The 18,418-nt window shown below is 41.4% G+C and overlaps 1 protein-coding gene across 2 annotated transcripts in view; it reads right to left on the bottom strand.

Annotated features, from left to right (window-relative positions):
- mppe1 (metallophosphoesterase 1) overlaps positions 1 to 18,418 on the bottom strand; it is a 73,380-nt gene that overhangs the window by 20,041 nt on the left and 34,921 nt on the right. For both annotated transcript variants that reach the window (XM_079601062.1, XM_079601063.1), the window contains exons 6-7: positions 17,106 to 17,174; positions 16,826 to 16,948 (exon numbers count right to left, since the gene is read on the bottom strand). In XM_079601062.1, the coding sequence (XP_079457188.1) occupies positions 16,826 to 16,948; positions 17,106 to 17,174 (192 nt within the window). The remainder of the gene's footprint in view (positions 1 to 16,825; positions 16,949 to 17,105; positions 17,175 to 18,418) is intronic.

The raw sequence follows: 18,418 nt of genomic DNA, 5'->3' as shown, positions 1-18,418 counted from the left end.
TTTCTGCTCCCTTCCAAACACACACAGAAAAGGGGGGGGCTGTCTGTGTGTGTGCCCTCCCTCCCTCCCTCCCCACACACACACACACACACACACACACACACACACAGAGAATGGCAGGGGGAACTCTGTCAGAGAGAGACAAAACCACATTCAAACCAAAATATCTGACTTCCTGTTGGTCGGAGCTAATGACTGTAAATGAGAAAGTTGTCCGGATCGATAAGCACAATATACAGACCGAGTTTTGTGACTGTAGGTAAAAATAACCCACCCACTTTAGTCAAAAGTATCTTGAAAGTAACACACTTCCTGCTGCCAGTTGGTGGCGCTATAACTTTGACTCACAATAGTCACATCCATGTGATCGCCCTCTTACAACAAACACACTGCTGAAGTTTCATCAAGATCAATAAATGTATGAAGACGTTATAACACATTGTGTTTTTCTTTTCTCGCCATAACTTCGTTTCCTCGCCACGGCCAAACCGTTCGAGATATCAAAAATCCGTCCGCAATTTAGCGTCCTCAATGTCTTGACTTCATGCTGACCGAGTTTGGTGGCGATAGGATAATTTTTCTTGGACGAGTATATCAAATTCCAGGGGCATGCATTTTCATACAGCCCATAATAGCCGACTTCCTGTTGGACTGGCGTAAAACTTAGGACACGAAAGTTGTTCGGCCCGATTAAATCTATATGTGTACCGAGTTTCATATTATTACATGCAAACGTGTTTGATATATGGACCAAGTTTTTCGGACCACGTTCAAGGGGGCGCTGTTGAGCTCCCCTGCCACGCCCGGGTACCAGCTTCAGCCCAGCCCTGATGGCCGCAGGTTCTGACCTGTGTGCAAAGTTTCAAGAGTTTTCGAGCACGTTAAGGGCCCCAAAAGTGCCCGAGAAGTCCCACACAGCAGAGAAAGGGTTAAAATAAAGCCCCCCTCCTCTCTCACTCACACAGACACTGAGAGAGACTGGCAAAATTCCCATCAAATCACATTCAAACCAAAATATCTGACTTCCTGTTGGTCGGAGCTAATGACTGTAAATGAGAAAGTTGTCCGGCTCGGGGAGATAAATATAAATACCGATTTTTGTTACTGTAGGTAAAACTAATACCCCATTTTTGACTAAAGGTGGCGCTACTGAGCCCCTTACCACGCCCGTTTCTGAAACTTCACACATGCCTAGTACCTAATAAATCTGATATGCATGTTGAGTTTCATGCAATTTGAAGCATGTTAAGAGCCTCAAATGCACCCAAAAAGAATATAAAAGTTTAAAGCGTTGCCATGGCAACAGTATTTAAGATATCAATAATTCTTTCACAGGTCTACATCTGCCGTGTGTTTACATTATACACATAAAGTTTGAAGCAAATCGGGTAAAAATAAGAGGGTGAATTGAAAGCATTTTGAAAGTGACACACTTCCTGCTGCCAGTTGGTGGCGCTATAACTTTGACTCACAATAGTCACATCCATGTGATCGGCCTCTGACAACGAACACACTGCTGAAGTTTCATCAAGATCAATTAATGTATGAGGATGTTATAACACACTTCCTGTTTCCAATATTCGCCATAAATTCGTTTCCTCGCCACGGCCAAACCGTTCGAGATATCAAAAATCCCCTGGCAATTTTTCATCCTCCATGTCTTGACTTCATGCACACCGAGTTTCGTGGTGATTGGTTGAATCGTCTAGGAGGAGTATTTTAAATTCCATTGCATGTGTTTTTTAAACTACGCCAAATAGCCGACTTCCTGTTGGGCTGGGGTAAAAAGTCAGAGCACGAAGGATATATGAACCGATGAGATCTATAAGTGTACCGAGTTTCATATTATTCCACGCAAGCGTGTTTGATTTATGGACCAAGTTTTCGGACCCCGTTCCAGGGGGCGCTGTCGAGCCCCCCTGCCACGCCCGGGTACCAGCTTCAGTCCGGCTCTAATGGCCGCGGGTTCTGACATTTGTGCAAAGTTTCAAGAGTTTTTGAGCACGTTAAGGCCCCCAAAAGTGCCCAAAAGGTAGTAATATAATAAATATAGCTGCAAGCAGCGATTACGGGCCCAAGCCGGTGGCACCGCCACCCTGGTGCCTTTAGTTACACTAAAGGCACCGGGCTGGCGCTGCCACCGGCTTGGGCCCTCCATCGCTGCTTGCAGCTATATTTATTTATATATATATATATATATATATATATATATATATATATATATATATATATATATATATATATAAAAAGCCGCCACCCCGTTGCCTTTCGGGTTCCTGTGCACGACGGGCAATAACGTAACCCCGCTTTGACTGTCGAGAAGAAGTCTGCTTTAGAGCTTGTATCAGTGTGAGTCTTTCTGCTCCCCTCCAAACACACACAGAAAAGGGGGGGCTGTCTGTGTGTGTGCCCTCCCTCCCTCCCTCCCCACACACACACACACACACACACACACACACACACACACACACAGAGAGAATGGCAGGGGGAACAAATCAGAGAGAGACAAAACCACATTCAAACCAAAATATCTGACTTCCTGTTGGTCGGAGCTAATGACTGTAAATGAGAAAGTTGTCCGGATCGATAAGCACAATATACAGACCGAGTTTTGTGACTGTAGGTAAAAATAACCCCCCCACTTTAGTCAAAAGTATCTTGAAAGTAACACACTTCCTGCTGCCAGTTGGTGGCGCTATAACTTTGACTCACAATAGTCACATCCATGTGATCGCCCTCTTACAACAAACACACTGCTGAAGTTTCATCAAGATCAATTAATGTATGAAGATGTTATAACACATCGTGTTTCTCTTTTCTCGCCATAATTTTGTTTCCTCGCCACGGCCAAACCGTTCGAGCTATCAAAAATCCGTCCGCAATTTAGCGTCCTCAATGTCTTGACTTCATGCTGACCGAGTTTGGTGGCGATAGGATAATTTTTCTTGGACGAGTATATCAAATTCCAGGGGCATGCATTTTCATACAGCCCATAATAGCCGACTTCCTGTTGGACTGGCGTAAAACTTAGAGCACGAAAGTTGTTCGGCCCGATTAAATCTATATGTGTACCGAGTTTCATATTATTACATGCAAACGTGTTTGATATATGGACCAAGTTTTTCGGACCACGTTCAAGGGGGCGCTGTTGAGCTCCCCTGCCACGCCCGGGTACCAGCTTCAGCCCAGCCCTGATGGCCGCAGGTTCTGACCTGTGTGCAAAGTTTCAAGAGTTTTCGAGCACGTTAAGGGCCCCAAAAGTGCCCGAGAAGTCCCACACAGCAGAGAAAGGGTTAAAATAAAGCCCCCCTCCTCTCTCACACACACAGACACTGAGAGAGACTGGCAAAATTCCCATCAAATCACATTCAAACCAAAATATCTGACTTCCTGTTGGTCGGAGCTAATGACTGTAAATTAGAAAGTTGTCCGGCTCGGGGAGATAAATATAGATACCGATTTTTGTTACTGTAGGTAAAACTAATACCCCATTTTTGACTAAAGGTGGCGCTACTGAGCCCCTCTACCGCGCCCGTTTCTGAAACTTCACACATACCTAGTACCTAATAAATCTGATATGCATGTTGAGTTTCATGCAATTTGAAGCATGTTAAGAGCCTCAAATGCACCCAAAAAGAATATAACAGTTTAAAGCGTTGCCATGGCAACAGTATTTAAGATATCAATAATTCTTTCACAGGTCTACATCTGCCGTGTGTTTACATTATACACATAAAGTTTGAAGCAAATCGGGTAAAAATAAGAGGGTGAATTCAAAGCATTTTGAAAGTGACACACTTCCTGCTGCCAGTTGGTGGCGCTATAACTTTGACTCACAATAGTCACATCCATGTGATCGGCCTCTTACAACGAACACACTGCTGAAGTTTCATCAAGATCAATTAATGTATGAGGATGTTATAACACACTTCCTGTTTCCAATATTCGCCATAAATTCGTTTCCTCGCCACGGCCAAACCGTTTGAGATATCAAAAATCCCCTCGCAATTTTTCATCCTCCATGTCTTGACTTCATGCACACCGAGTTTCGTGGTGATTGGTTGAATCGTCTAGGAGGAGTATTTTAAATTCCATTGCATGTGTTTTTTAAACTACGCCAAATAGCCGACTTCCTGTTGGGCTGGGGTAAAAAGTCAGAGCACGAAGGATATATGAACCGATAAGATCTATAAGTGTACAGAGTTTCATATTATTACACGCAAGCGTGTTTGATTTATGGACCAAGTTTTCGGACCGCGTTCCAGGGGGCGCTGTCGAGCCCCCCTGCCACGCCCGGGTCCCAGCTTCAGTCCGGCTCTAATGGCCGCGGGTTCTGACATTTGTGCAAAGTTTCAAGAGTTTTTGAGCACGTTAAGGCCCCCAAAAGTGCCCAAAAGGTAGTAATATAATAATAATAAATAATAAATTACGGGCCCAAGCCGGTGGCACCGCCACCCTGGTGCCTTTAGTTACACTAAAGGCACCGGCTGGCGCTGCCACCGGCTTGGGCCCTCCATCGCTGCTTGCAGCTATATTTATTTATATTTATATATATATATATATATATATATATATATATATATATATATATATATATATATATATATATAAAAAGCCGCCACCCCGTTGCCTTTCGGGTTCCTGTGCACGACGGGCAATAACGTAACACCGCTTTGACTGTCGAGAAGAAGTCTGCTTTAGAGCTTGCATCAGTGTGAGTCTTTCTGCTTCCCTCCAAACACACACAGAAAAGGGGGGGGGCTGTCTGTGTGTGTGCCCTCCCTCCCTCCCTCCCCCCCCCCCCCCCCCCACACACACACACACACACAGAGAATGGCAGGGGGAACTCTGTCAGAGAGAGACAAAACCACATTCAAACCAAAATATCTGACTTCCTGTTGGTCGGAGCTTATGACTGTAAATGAGAAAGTTGTCCGGATCGATAAGCACAATATAGAGACCGAGTTTTGTGACTGTAGGTAAAAATAACCCACCCACTTTAGTCAAAAGTATCTTGAAAGTAACACACTTCCTGCTGCCAGTTGGTGGCGCTATAACTTTGACTCACAATAGTCACATCCATGTGATCGCCCTCTTACAACAAACACACTGCTGAAGTTTCATCAAGATCAATAAATGTATGAAGACGTTATAACACATTGTGTTTTTCTTTTCTCGCCATAACTTCGTTTCCTCGCCACGGCCAAACCGTTCGAGATATCAAAAATCTGTCCACAATTTAGCGTCCTCAATGTCTTGACTTCATGCTGACCGAGTTTGGTGGCGATAGGATAATTTTTCTTGGAGGAGTATATCAAATTCCAGGGGCATGCATTTTCATACAGCCCATAATAGCCGACTTCCTGTTGGACTGGCGTAAAACTTAGAGCACGAAAGTTGTTCGGCCCGATTAAATCTATATGTGTACCGAGTTTCATATTATCACATGCAAACGTGTTTGATATATGGACCAAGTTTTTCGGACCACGTTCAAGGGGGCGCTGTTGAGCTCCCCTGCCACGCCCGGGTACCAGCTTCAGGCCGGCCCTGATGGCCGCAGGTTCTGACCTGTGTGCAAAGTTTCAAGAGTTTTCAAGCACGTTAAGGGCCCCAAAAGTGCCCGAGAAGTCCCACACAGCAGAGAAAGGGTTAAAATAAAGCCCCCCTCCTCTCTCACACACACAGACACTGAGAGAGACTGGCAAAATTCCCATCAAATCACATTCAAACCAAAATATCTGACTTCCTGTTGGTCGGAGCTAATGACTGTAAATTAGAAAGTTGTCCGGCTCGGGGAGATAAATATAAATACCGATTTTTGTTACTGTAGGTAAAACTAATACCCCATTTTTGACTAAAGGTGGCGCTACTGAGCCCCTCCACCGCGCCCGTTTCTGAAACTTCACACATGCCTAGTACCTAATAAATCTGATATGCATGTTGAGTTTCATGCAATTTGAAGCATGTTAAGAGCCTCAAATGCACCCAAAAAGAATATAAAAGTTTAAAGCGTTGCCATGGCAACAGTATTTAAGATATCAATAATTCTTTCACAGGTCTACATCTGCCGTGTGTTTACATTATACAGATGAAGTTTGAAGCAAATCGGGTAAAAATAAGAGGGTGATTTCAAAGCATTTTGAAAGTGACACACTTCCTGCTGCCAGTTGGTGGCGCTATAACTTTGACTCACAATAGTCACATCCATGTGATCGGCCTCTTACAACGAACACACTGCTGAAGTTTCATCAAGATCAATTAATGTATGAGGATGTTATAACACACTTCCTGTTTCCAATATTCGCCATAAATTCGTTTCCTCGCCACGGCCAAACCGTTCGAGATATCAAAAATCCCCTCGCAATTTATCATCCTCCATGTCTTGACTTCATGCACACCGAGTTTCGTGGTCATCCGATGAATTCTCTAGGACAAGTGTTTCAAATGCCAGAACATGCGTTTCCATACAGCCCATAATAACCGACTTCCTGTTGGACTGGCGTAAAACTTAGAGCACGAAAGTTGTTCGGCCCGATGAGATCTATACGTGTACCGAGTTTCATATTATTACATGCAAGCGTGTTTGAGATATGGACATGTTTTTGAATCCCATTCCAGGGGGCGCTGGCGAGCCCCCCTGCCACGCCCGGGTCCCAGCTTCAGTCGGGCCCTAATGGCCGCAGGTTCTGACATTTGTGCAAAGTTTCAAGAGTTTTTGAGCACGTTAAGGCCCCCAAAAGTGCCCAAAAGGTAGTAATATAATAATAAATATAGCTGCAAGCAGCGATTACGGGCCCAAGCCGGTGGCACCGCCACCCTGGTGCCTTTAGTTACACTAAAGGCACCGGGCTGGCGCTGCCACCGGCTTGGGCCCTCCATCGCTGCTTGCAGCTATATTTATTTATATTTATATATATATATATATATATATATATAAAAAGCCGCCACCCCGTTGCCTTTCGGGTTCCTGTGCACGACGGGCAATAACGTAACCCCGCTTTGACTGTCGAGAAGAAGTCTGCTTTAGAGCTTGCATCAGTGTGAGTCTTTCTGCTCCCCTCCAAACACACACAGAAAAGGGGGGGGGGCTGTCTGTGTGTGTGCCCTCCCTTCCTCCCTCCCCACACACACACACACACACACACACACACACACACACACACAGAGAATGGCAGGGGGAACTCTGTCAGAGAGAGACAAAACCACATTCAAACCAAAATATCTGACTTCCTGTTGGTCGGAGCTTATGACTGTAAATGAGAAAGTTGTCCGGATCGATAAGCACAATTTACATACCGAGTTTTGTGACTGTAGGTAAAAATAACCCACCCACTTTAGTCAAAAGTATCTTGAAAGTAACACACTTCCTGCTGCCAGTTGGTGGCGCTATAACTTTGACTCACAATAGTCACATCCATGTGATCGCCCTCTTACAACAAACACACTGCTGAAGTTTCACCAAGATCAATAAATGTATGAAGACGTTATAACACATTGTGTTTTTCTTTTCTCGCCATAACTTCGTTTCCTCGCCACGGCCAAACCGTTAGAGATATCAAAAATCCGTCCGCAATTTAGCGTCCTCAATGTCTTGACTTCATGCTGACCGAGTTTGGTGGCGATAGGATAATTTTTCTTGGAGGAGTATGTCAAATTCCAGGGGCATGCATTTTCATACAGCCCATGATAGCCGACTTCCTGTTGGACTGGCGTAAAACTTAGAGCACGAAAGTTGTTCGGCCCGATTAAATCTATATGTGTACCGAGTTTCATATTATTACATGCAAACGTGTTTGATATATGGACCAAGTTTTTCGGACCACGTTCAAGGGGGCGCTGTTGAGCTCCCCTGCCACGCCCGGGTACCAGCTTCAGCCCAGCCCTGATGTCCGCAGGTTCTGACCTGTGTGCAAAGTTTCAAGAGTTTTCGAGCACGTTAAGGGCCCCAAAAGTGCCCGAGAAGTCCCACACAGCAGAGAAAGGGTTAAAATAAAGCCCCCCTCCTCTCTCACACACACAGACACTGAGAGAGACTGGCAAAATTCCCATCAAATCACATTCAAACCAAAATATCTGACTTCCTGTTGGTCGGAGCTAATGACTGTAAATTAGAAAGTTGTCCGGCTCGGGGAGATAAATATAAATACCGATTTTTGTTACTGTAGGTAAAACTAATACCCCATTTTTGACTAAAGGTGGCGCTACTGAGCCCCTTACCACGCCCGTTTCTGAAACTTCACACATGCCTAGTACCTAATAAATCTGATATGCATGTTGAGTTTCATGCAATTTGAAGCATGTTAAGAGCCTCAAATGCACCCAAAAAGAATATAAAAGTTTAAAGCGTTGGCATGGCAACAGTATTTAAGATATCAATAATTCTTTCACAGGTCTACATCTGCCGTGTGTTTACATTATACACATAAAGTTTGAAGCAAATCGGGTAAAAATAAGAGGGTGAATTCAAAGCATTTTGAAAGTGACACACTTCCTGCTGCCAGTTGGTGGCGCTATAACTTTGACTCACAATAGTCACATCCATGCGATCGGCCTCTTACAACGAACACACTGCTGAAGTTTCATCAAGATCAATTAATGTATGAGGATGTTATAACACACTTCCTGTTTCCAATATTCGCCATAAATTCGTTTCCTCGCCACGGCCAAACCGTTCGAGATATCAAAAATCCCCTCGCAATTTATCATCCTCCATGTCTTGACTTCATGCACACCGAGTTTCGTGGTCATCCGATGAATTCTCTAGGACAAGTGTTTCAAATGCCAGAACATGCGTTTCCATACAGCCCATAATAACCGACTTCCTGTTGGACTGGCGTAAAACTTAGAGCACGAAAGTTGTTCGGCCCGATGAGATCTATATGTGTACCGAGTTTCATATTATTACATGCAAGCGTGTTTGAGATATGGACATGTTTTTGAATCCCATTCCAGGGGGCGCTGGCGAGCCCCCCTGCCACGCCCGGGTCCCAGCTTCAGTCGGGCCCTAATGGCTGCGGGTTCTGACATTTGTGCAAAGTTTCAAGAGTTTTTGAGCACGTTAAGGCCCCCATAAGTGCCCAAAAGGTAGTAATATAATAATAAATATAGCTGCAAGCAGCGATTACGGGCCCAAGCCGGTGGCACCGCCACCCTGGTGCCTTTAGTTACACTAAAGGCACCGGGCTGGCGCTGCCACCGGCTTGGGCCCTCCATCGCTGTTTGCAGCTATATTTATTTATTTATATATATATATATATATATATATAAAGCCGCCACCCCGTTGCCTTTCGGGTTCCTGTGCACGACGGGCAATAACGTAACCCCGCTTTGACTGTCGAGAAGAAGTCTGCTTTAGAGCTTGTATCAGTGTGAGTCTTTCTGCTCCCCTCCAAACACACACAGAAAAGGGGGGGGAGGCTGTCTGTGTGTGTGTGTGCCCCCCCCCCCCCCCCCCCTCCCCCCACACACACAGAGAGAGAATGGCAGGGGGAACTCTGTCAGAGAGAGACAAAACCACATTCAAACCAAAATATCTGACTTCCTTTTGGTCGGAGCTTATGACTGTAAATGAGAAAGTTGTCCGGATCGATAAGCATAATATACAGACCGAGTTTTGTGACTGTAGGTAAAAATAACCCCCCCACTTTAGTCAAAAGTATCTTGAAAGTAACACACTTCCTGCTGCCAGTTGGTGGCGCTATAACTTTGACTCACAATAGTCACATCCATGTGATAGCCCTCTTACAACAAACACACTGCTGAAGTTTCATCAAGATCAATAAATGTATGAAGACGTTATAACACATTGTGTTTTTCTTTTCTCGCCATAACTTCGTTTCCTCGCCACGGCCAAACCATTCGAGATATCAAAAATCCGTCCGCAATTTAGCGTCCTCAATGTCTTGACTTCATGCTGACCGAGTTTGGTGAAGATCAAATTAAATTTCTTGGAGGAGTATATAAAATTCCAGGGGCGTGCGTTTTCATACAACCCATAATAGCCGACTTCCTGTTGGGCTGGCTTAAAACTTAGAGCACGAAAGTTGTTCGGCCCGATGAGATCTATATGTGTACCGAGTTTCATACTAATTCATGCAATATTCAGTTTGATATATGGACCAAGTTTTCGGACCCCGTTAAAGGGGGCGCTGTTGAGCCCCCCTGCCACGCCAGGGTACCAGCTTCAGGCCGGCCCTGATGGCCGCAGGTTCTGACCTGTGTGCAAAGTTTCAAGAGTTTTCGAGCACGTTAAGGGCCCCAAAAGTGCCCGAGAAGTCCCACACAGCAGAGAAAGGGTTAAAATAAAGCCCCCCCTCCTCTCTCACACACACAGACACTGAGAGAGACTGGCAAAATTCCCATCAAATCACATTCAAACCAAAATATCTGACTTCCTGTTGGTCGGAGCTAATGACTGTAAATTAGAAAGTTGTCCGGCTCGGGGAGATAAATATAAATACAGATTTTTGTTACTGTAGGTAAAACTAATACCCCATTTTTGACTAAAGGTGGCGCTACTGAGCCCCTTACCACGCCCGTTTCTGAAACTTTGCACAAGTGTACTAGGCAATAAATGTAAAGTGTCTGTCGAGTTTCATGCAATTTCAAGCATGCTAAGAGTCTCAAAAACTTTAAAAAAGAATATTAAAGTTTGCCGCGTTGCCATGGCAACAGTATTTAAGATATCAATAATCCTTTCACAGGTCAACATCTACGGTGTGTTTACATTATACACATAAAGTTTGAAGCAAATCGGTTAAAAATAAGAGGGTGATTTTAAAGCATTTTCAAAGTGACACACTTCCTGCTGCCAGTTGGTGGCGCTATAACTTTGACTCACAATAGTCACATCCATGTGATCGGCCTCTTACAGCGAACACACTGCTGAAGTTTCATCCAGATCAATTAATGTATGAGGATGTTATAACACACTTCCTGTTTCCAATATTCGCCATAAATTCGTTTCCTCGCCACGGCCAAACCGTTCGAGATATCAAAAATCCCCTGGCAATTTTTCATCCTCCATGTCTTGACTTCATGCACACCGAGTTTCGTGGTGATTGGTTGAATTTTCTAGGAGGAGTATTTTAAATTCCATTGCATGTGTTTTTTAAACTACGCCAAATAGCCGACTTCCTGTTGGGCTGGGGTAAAAAGTCAGAGCACGAAGGATATATGAACCGATGAGATCTATAAGTGTACCGAGTTTCATATTATTACACGCAAGCGTGTTTGATTTATGGACCAAGTTTTCGGACCGCGTTCCAGGGGGCGCTGTCGAGCCCCCCTGCCACGCCCGGGTACCAGCTTCAGTCCGGCTCTAATGGCCGCGGGTTCTGACATTTGTGCAAAGTTTCAAGAGTTTTTGAGCATGTTAAGAGACCCAAAAGTGCCCGAATAGTCGTAAGAAAAATAATAATAATAATAATAATAATAAATATATATATATATATATATATATATATATATATATATATATATATATATATATACATATATATATATATATATATATATATATATATATATATATATATATATATAAATATATATATATATATATATAAAAATCCGCCACCCCGGTGCCTTTAGGGTTCCTGTGCACGACGGGCAATAACGTAACTCCGCTTTGACTGTCGAGAAGAAGTCTGCTTTAGAGCTTGCATCAGTGTGGGTTCTGCAAAAGTGCGCATCGAGGGCACATATCAACCACAAAGTATGCGTGAGCACCCTTCTGAAACCTAAAATGAAAAATTAGACACCCAGTCTCATGGACTTAACGGACACATGAAATCAGCAGCCATTGTAAGTAAACAAGACCAAAAATTCATATGAAGTGTGGTATATATAATATATATATATATATTAAAATTTTTAAGGGACAAGACAGAGAATTTGACTTGCCTGACCTGATTAGAACAGTGAAAAAATAAAATAAAAAAATGGGTTGTGCAAAAGGCTCATCGAGGGCATATTTTTTGCCAGATTTTTTTTAAAAGTTTAAATATATCAAAACAGAAAGATTTTTTTACATTGAAAAACGTGCAATGAAAAAACAGGAATAGGGGAGGGGAATGACAGACAGAGGGAGACAGAGAACTTTTGAAACTAAAAAAAATAACATCCTAACTTTGACAGAAAGTAGTCTTTGATAATGTTTAAATATACATAAAAATGCAGCATTGAATTAATTGAAATTAGTGTACTTTAAAACACTTGTTTAAAAGAAAAAACACATTTATACATAGTATAAAACACTAGATGGCACAATATACCTATTTTTAATAGTCTTTCTGCCCCCCTCCCCACACAGACACACACAGGAGGGGCTGTCTGTGTGTGTGGCTGCAATGTCAAGATTGCAATGTGTGTGTGTGTGTGTGTGTGTGTGTGTGTGTACGAGGATCGATCGAAAAATGGAGACATAAAAACATACTCTGTCATTTTGTTCATACAGGACATCATTCAAACTGCAAAGTGTTTCCTTATATTTGTGTACACTCGCAATAAAACACAACATTGTGCTTTTGTTAAACTATAAACTCTTGTCAAACTGTAACCTACAAATGTCACCCAACCAAAATCACACACACACACACACAACAATGTTGACTGTTTTTGTTCTGTTTCAGCAGCGAAAATAGTTAAACAAAGATCACAGCAGAACCATTGCGCATCTCAGTGTTTTTTCATTAGTGAATGATTCCGCATTTTGAAAGAATCGCTTGACTCAAAGATTCAATGATCAATCCATAAAAATCTGTGTCATTCATGAATGACTCAGTCATTTGAACGACTCGTTTGAACGAATGAATCAATGACTCGCTCATTAAGACGGTCGCCTGGCGAAACCTATAGGAGGTTTAGTGTTATGTTTAAAAGTAGCCTTTCATTCTTTGCAACGATCGTTAATTAACTTATATTTAAAACAATCTTGTAACATTATTTAATGCATTGTTATTTTTCAGTGTAAAATATTTAATTTGATCAGCCACAGGGTAGGCTAACAGTCCTATAGTGTCTTATTATTCTAAATAATTTAATTTATAGATCAAATTTAGAAATTAAAATTGAACTATGAAGCATACATTTAATAAGAGTAGGGTGTGACTAGGTATAGATATTACATACAGATATTCAAATATAGTGGGCACTAGCCTATTAAAACCTGAACGTGTCCGCTTAATAAATTGTGAGCTGAATGAGTCTCAGCAAACATCAGCACAAGGAGTCCAATTTCATTAATCATGGGTGAAAAGCTGACTGAAAAGATTAAGAATAATAGGCTATTGAACACGCAATTCAAGCAATCCCACCCCCGAAATGGTGCTATGTTTAAAATTAAACGAAATGCTCACGGCTGCACGAGCAATAACGCGTTCACGGCGAGGAACGAGCAGAACAGAGTGAATGTGTTTTAGTTCATTCAGACGTCCAGTAGCCTACTTACTTTGGCTTTTAAGTTAGCGATTTAAAAGCCCCCGCTTTAATCACACATCGATTAACCGGTAGGAAAATATTCTAACAGTCACTATTTATATAGATACAATATACAATGGGCCTACCTGATTTTGATCACAAGAGGGCAGTATTGCCCTATGTATGACTTATTTTTTGACTAAATAGCGCATTCTGGCTGTTTTTTAACATATACATAATTCTTAAATTGAAAAAAAGAACAAAATGGGTTTAGTTCTGATATTTGTATACTTTTATATAGAAATAAATGGTGAATAATAACATTTTTAGAAGATATGAGGCTTTTAGTGTTTCCTTTTTTGGACATTACTTTAATCCCTCGCCATAGCAAAACCGTTTGAGATATTTATAATCCGTTCACAATTTAGCATCTTTAATGTATTTTCATCATGTTGAAAAAGTTGTGAATAAAATAAACCACCGCTAAAAACTTGTAGTCTAAAGTATACCATAAATCACATTCAAACCAAAATATCTGACTTCTTGTTGGTCGGAGCTAATGACTGTAAATCAGAAAGTTGTCCGGCTCGATGTGCACAATATACATACCAAGTTTTGTGACTGCATGTAAAACTAACCCCCCCACTTTTGTCAAAAGTAACACATTTCCTGCTGCCAGTTGGTGGCGCTATAACTTTGACTCACATTAGTTACATCCATGTGATCGGCCTCTTACAACAAACACGCTACTGAAGTTTCATCAAGATCAATAAATGTATGAAGACGTTATAACACATCGTGTTTCTCTTTTCTCGCCATAAATTCGTTTCCTCGCCACGGCCAAACCGTTTGAGATATCAAAAATCCGTCCGCAATTTAGAATCATCCATGTCTTGACTTCATGTTGACCGAGTTTGGTGGTGATCAGACTCATTTTCTTGGAGGAGTATATCAAATTCCAGGGGCATGCGTTTTCATACCACCCACAATAGCCGACTTCCTGTTGGACTGGCGTAAAACTTAGAGCACGAAAGTTGTTCGGCCCGATGAGATCTAAATGTGTACCGAGTTTCATATTATTACATGCAAGCGTGTTTGATATACGGACAAGTGTTCGAATCCCATTCCAGGGGGCGCTGTCGAGCCCCCCTGCCACGCCCGGGTACCAGCTTCAGCCCGGCCCTGATGGCTGCGGGTTCTGACCTGTGTGCAAAATTTCAAGAGTTTTCGAGCACGTTAAGGGCCCCAAAAGTGCCCGAGATTTTGCACACAGCAGAGAAAGGGTTAAACTAAACTAGCCCCCCTCCTCACACACACACACACACAGACACAGAGGGGCAGAGGGAAAATGCTCCTAAAAGTACACATTCAAACCAAAATATCTGACTTCCTGTTGGTCGGAGCTAATGACTGTAAATTAGAAAGTTGTCCGGCTCGGGGAGATAAATATAGATACCGATTTTGGTTACTGTAGGTAAAACTAATACCCCATTTTTGACTAAAGGTGGCGCTACTGAGCCCCTTACCACGCCCGTTTCTGAAACTTCACACATGTCTATTACACAATAAATGTGATATGCATGTTGAGTTTCATGCAATTTGAAGTATGTTAAGAGCCTCAAATGCATCCAAAAAGAATATAAAAGTTTAAAGCGTTGCCATGGCGACAGTATTAAAGATAACAATAATCCTTTCACAGGTCTACATCTGCCGTGTGTTTACATTATACAGATGAAGTTTGAAGCAAATCGGGTAAAAATAAGAGGGTGAATTCAAAGCATTTTGAAAGTGACACACTTCCTGCTGCCAGTTGGTGGCGCTATAACTTTGACTCACAATAGTCACATCCATGTGATCGGCTTCTTACAGCAAACACACTGCTGACGTTTCATCAAGATCAGTTAATGTATGAGGATGTTATAACACACTTCCTGTTTCCAATATTCGCCATAAATTCGTTTCCTCGCCACGGCCAAACCGTTCGAGATATCAAAAATCCCCTCGCAATTTTTCATCCTCAATGTCTTGACTTCATGCACACCGAGTTTCGTGGCGATTGGTTGAATCGTCTAGGAGGAGTATTTTAAATTCCATTGAATACGTTTTTCTAACTACCCCAAATAGCCGACTTCCTGTTGGGCTGGGGTAAAAAGTCAGAGCATGAAGGATATATGAACCGATGAGATCTATAAGTGTACCGAGTTTCATATTATTTCATGCAAGCATGTTTGATTTATGGACCAAGTTTTCGGACCCCGTTCCAGGGGGCGCTGTCGAGCCCCCCTGCCACGCCCGGGTCCCAGCTTCAGTCCGGCTCTAATGGCCGCGGGTTCTGACCCGTGTGCAAAGTTTCAAGAGTTTTTGAGCACGTTAAGGCCCCCAAAAGTGCCCGAATAGTCGTAAGAAAAATAATAATAATAATCCGGAGGAAAACAATAGGGCCTTCGCCTTTTCAAGGCTTGGGCCCTAATAATAATAGTTAAGAAGAATAATCCTTTGGAAAACAATAGGGCCTTCGCCTTTTCAAGGCTTGGGCCCTAATAAATAATAATCCCAAGAAAAACAATAGGGCCTTCGCCTTTTCAAGGCTTGGGCCCTAATAAAGAAGAAGAAGAAGAAGAAGAATAATCCCATGGAAAACAATAGGGCCTTCGCCTTTTCAAGGCTTGGGCCCTAAATATCAAAATCAAAACAAAAATGGGTCACTGAGCACAAAACCAAGATCTGCAATGGCCATCCCAGTCCCTGGCCTGAACCCTATAGAAAATGAGTGGGCTGAACTGAAGAGAAGAAGCACCAACATGGATCTGGGAATCTGAAGGATCTGGGGAGATTCTGTATGGAGGAATGGTCTCTGATCTCTTGTCAGGTGTTCTCCAAACTCATCAGGCATTATAGGAGAAGACTCAGAGCTGTTATCTTGGCAAAAGGAGGTTGCAAAAAGTATTTAATAAAAGGGTGCCAATAATTGTGGCCAACGTGTTTTGGAGAAAAACATTTATTTCATAATGTGATTTAGCCCCACTTTCAATTCTCTTGCTTCAATGAAAGGTTAGAATTTTGGCAATTTTTTGAATGAAAGATCAAAAGGATAAACAATGCAGATTTATTTTTTACAGCCAGTTTTGATCATATTTACCAGGGGTGCCAACAATTTTGGCCATGACTGTATATATATATATATATATATATATATTTTTTTATATATATATATATATATATATATATATATATATATATATATATTATAAGCTAAGGCGAGAAAGTAACGCAAATGTAGTGCATTACTTTCCATAAAAAGTAACTAATTTTTTGTTTTTTCGGGAGTAACACTATATTGTAACGCATTACTTTTAAAAGTAACATTCCCAACACTGCTTGTGTTTACTGAGCATTTTATTTTTACCTTTTTGGAGGCATTCTTAGATATAACATCATAACGTTCCCGAAACAGCTGGTATCGTTCATCCAGAGGGGCTGCGTCTACACCTGTACACATGGCATCACTCACTCTATACAGAGGGTAATGCTAGGAAACATTAATGCCATTATTACAGTGAAGAACATAATACTGCAAATTCTAAATAAATGTAGTTAGTAGAAATACCATAAAATACTACATGTGAATAATAAAAATGTATTTTAGTTATTGTGATATATATACAGAAAAATGCACACCATCTCACCTGTAGTAGAACAGGCGCTGTTGGGGCAAAATTATCTGTGTCCCTGCACTGGCCATCAGGCTGTGCACCCTAACAGAGTTAAAAGTACACAAGAACAACCGTAATAGAATCAGTCAACATCTGCATCACAACATTTTCACATATTCACACAAAAAATATTAAGGCTAAATGTTGATCCTAATGTGATAATTTAGGAGCAACTCTTAATAATTAGGGGTGTGTCTCTCTTAATTTTTTAGGACTTGTACATTTGTCTTTGAGTAGAAATTCACAAGCCATTTTAACGCTAAAAGTAGCTCCTAAACCTAAGACAGATTAAGTCCTCATGAGGACATCTAAATCCATAAGAGAATCTCAGAAACGATCCGTAGCACGGCTGCTGTTGTCAATACTTGTCAACCAAATAAATATAGTGGAATATTACAATGACATTGACTTTTTAAAAAGGGATCACCTGTATTGCAAGGGTATTTTAAGTGTAGTTACTCCAGTTTGGCTTTCTTTGTCTTAGCTTTGGCAGTTCTGTATTATTATTCATCGCTATATGCGTTAGTTTAATTGAGTGAGGGAAACTAAATAGAATTAGCCATAGAAGCGTGCTCAGAAAAAGTGTCATTCTCCATAGTAACAAGGTTAATTAATTGTTAACTGCCTTATTCTTTTATTTTTTGTATTTTTTTTAATAGGCTTTAAGGTATAACTCCTAGCTAAGATATGGCAAGATAACATTCTTTTTAAATACAGCCCCTGATGTGGTTTTCATTGCAAAGTCCATCTTAAACCTTCACTGATAGCTTCAGTATTATGAAACAGGTTACAACAGTGCATAATCGTGCCAAAAGGAACTAGCTTTCAAAGGACACTCCATCATACTGTTAGACTCACAGAGAAGTCCAAAAATATTTATTTGTTTTATTTTATATGTGGTTTATGATAAACATTTCAATTTAGATGTACTGCATGTCATAGGATGTCACAGGTCAATTCAAATAAGTGTAAAGCTATTGTTTGCAGCTCAAAACTTTATAACTCCACAAGTATTTATCTTAAAGCCCTTTTTCATTTGTATTTAATTCTATAATAAATATGTGTGGCCTTCTAACCTGTGTATTTGTGTGGACTGTTGTGTGTAAACTAATGAGCAAAGTTTTGTAGAACTCAAACTACAATCAAGTAAACACTTTAAAATAATCAGCTCAAATAGCAAAATAGCTAAAGGTATTCCTAATATGTTGGACTTTTTAATGAAAGTATCCTACATTTACTTGAGACATGCCTTCACAAGCAACAGTATGAGCTGTATTAGTGATATT

This window comes from Phoxinus phoxinus, assembly GCF_949152265.1.
Source record: "Phoxinus phoxinus genome assembly, chromosome: 24".
In the NCBI taxonomy this organism is placed as follows: Eukaryota; Metazoa; Chordata; class Actinopteri; order Cypriniformes; family Leuciscidae; genus Phoxinus; species Phoxinus phoxinus.
The sequence above is the reverse complement of the archived record's forward strand: the minus strand, read 5'-3'. Positions and strand labels throughout refer to the sequence as shown.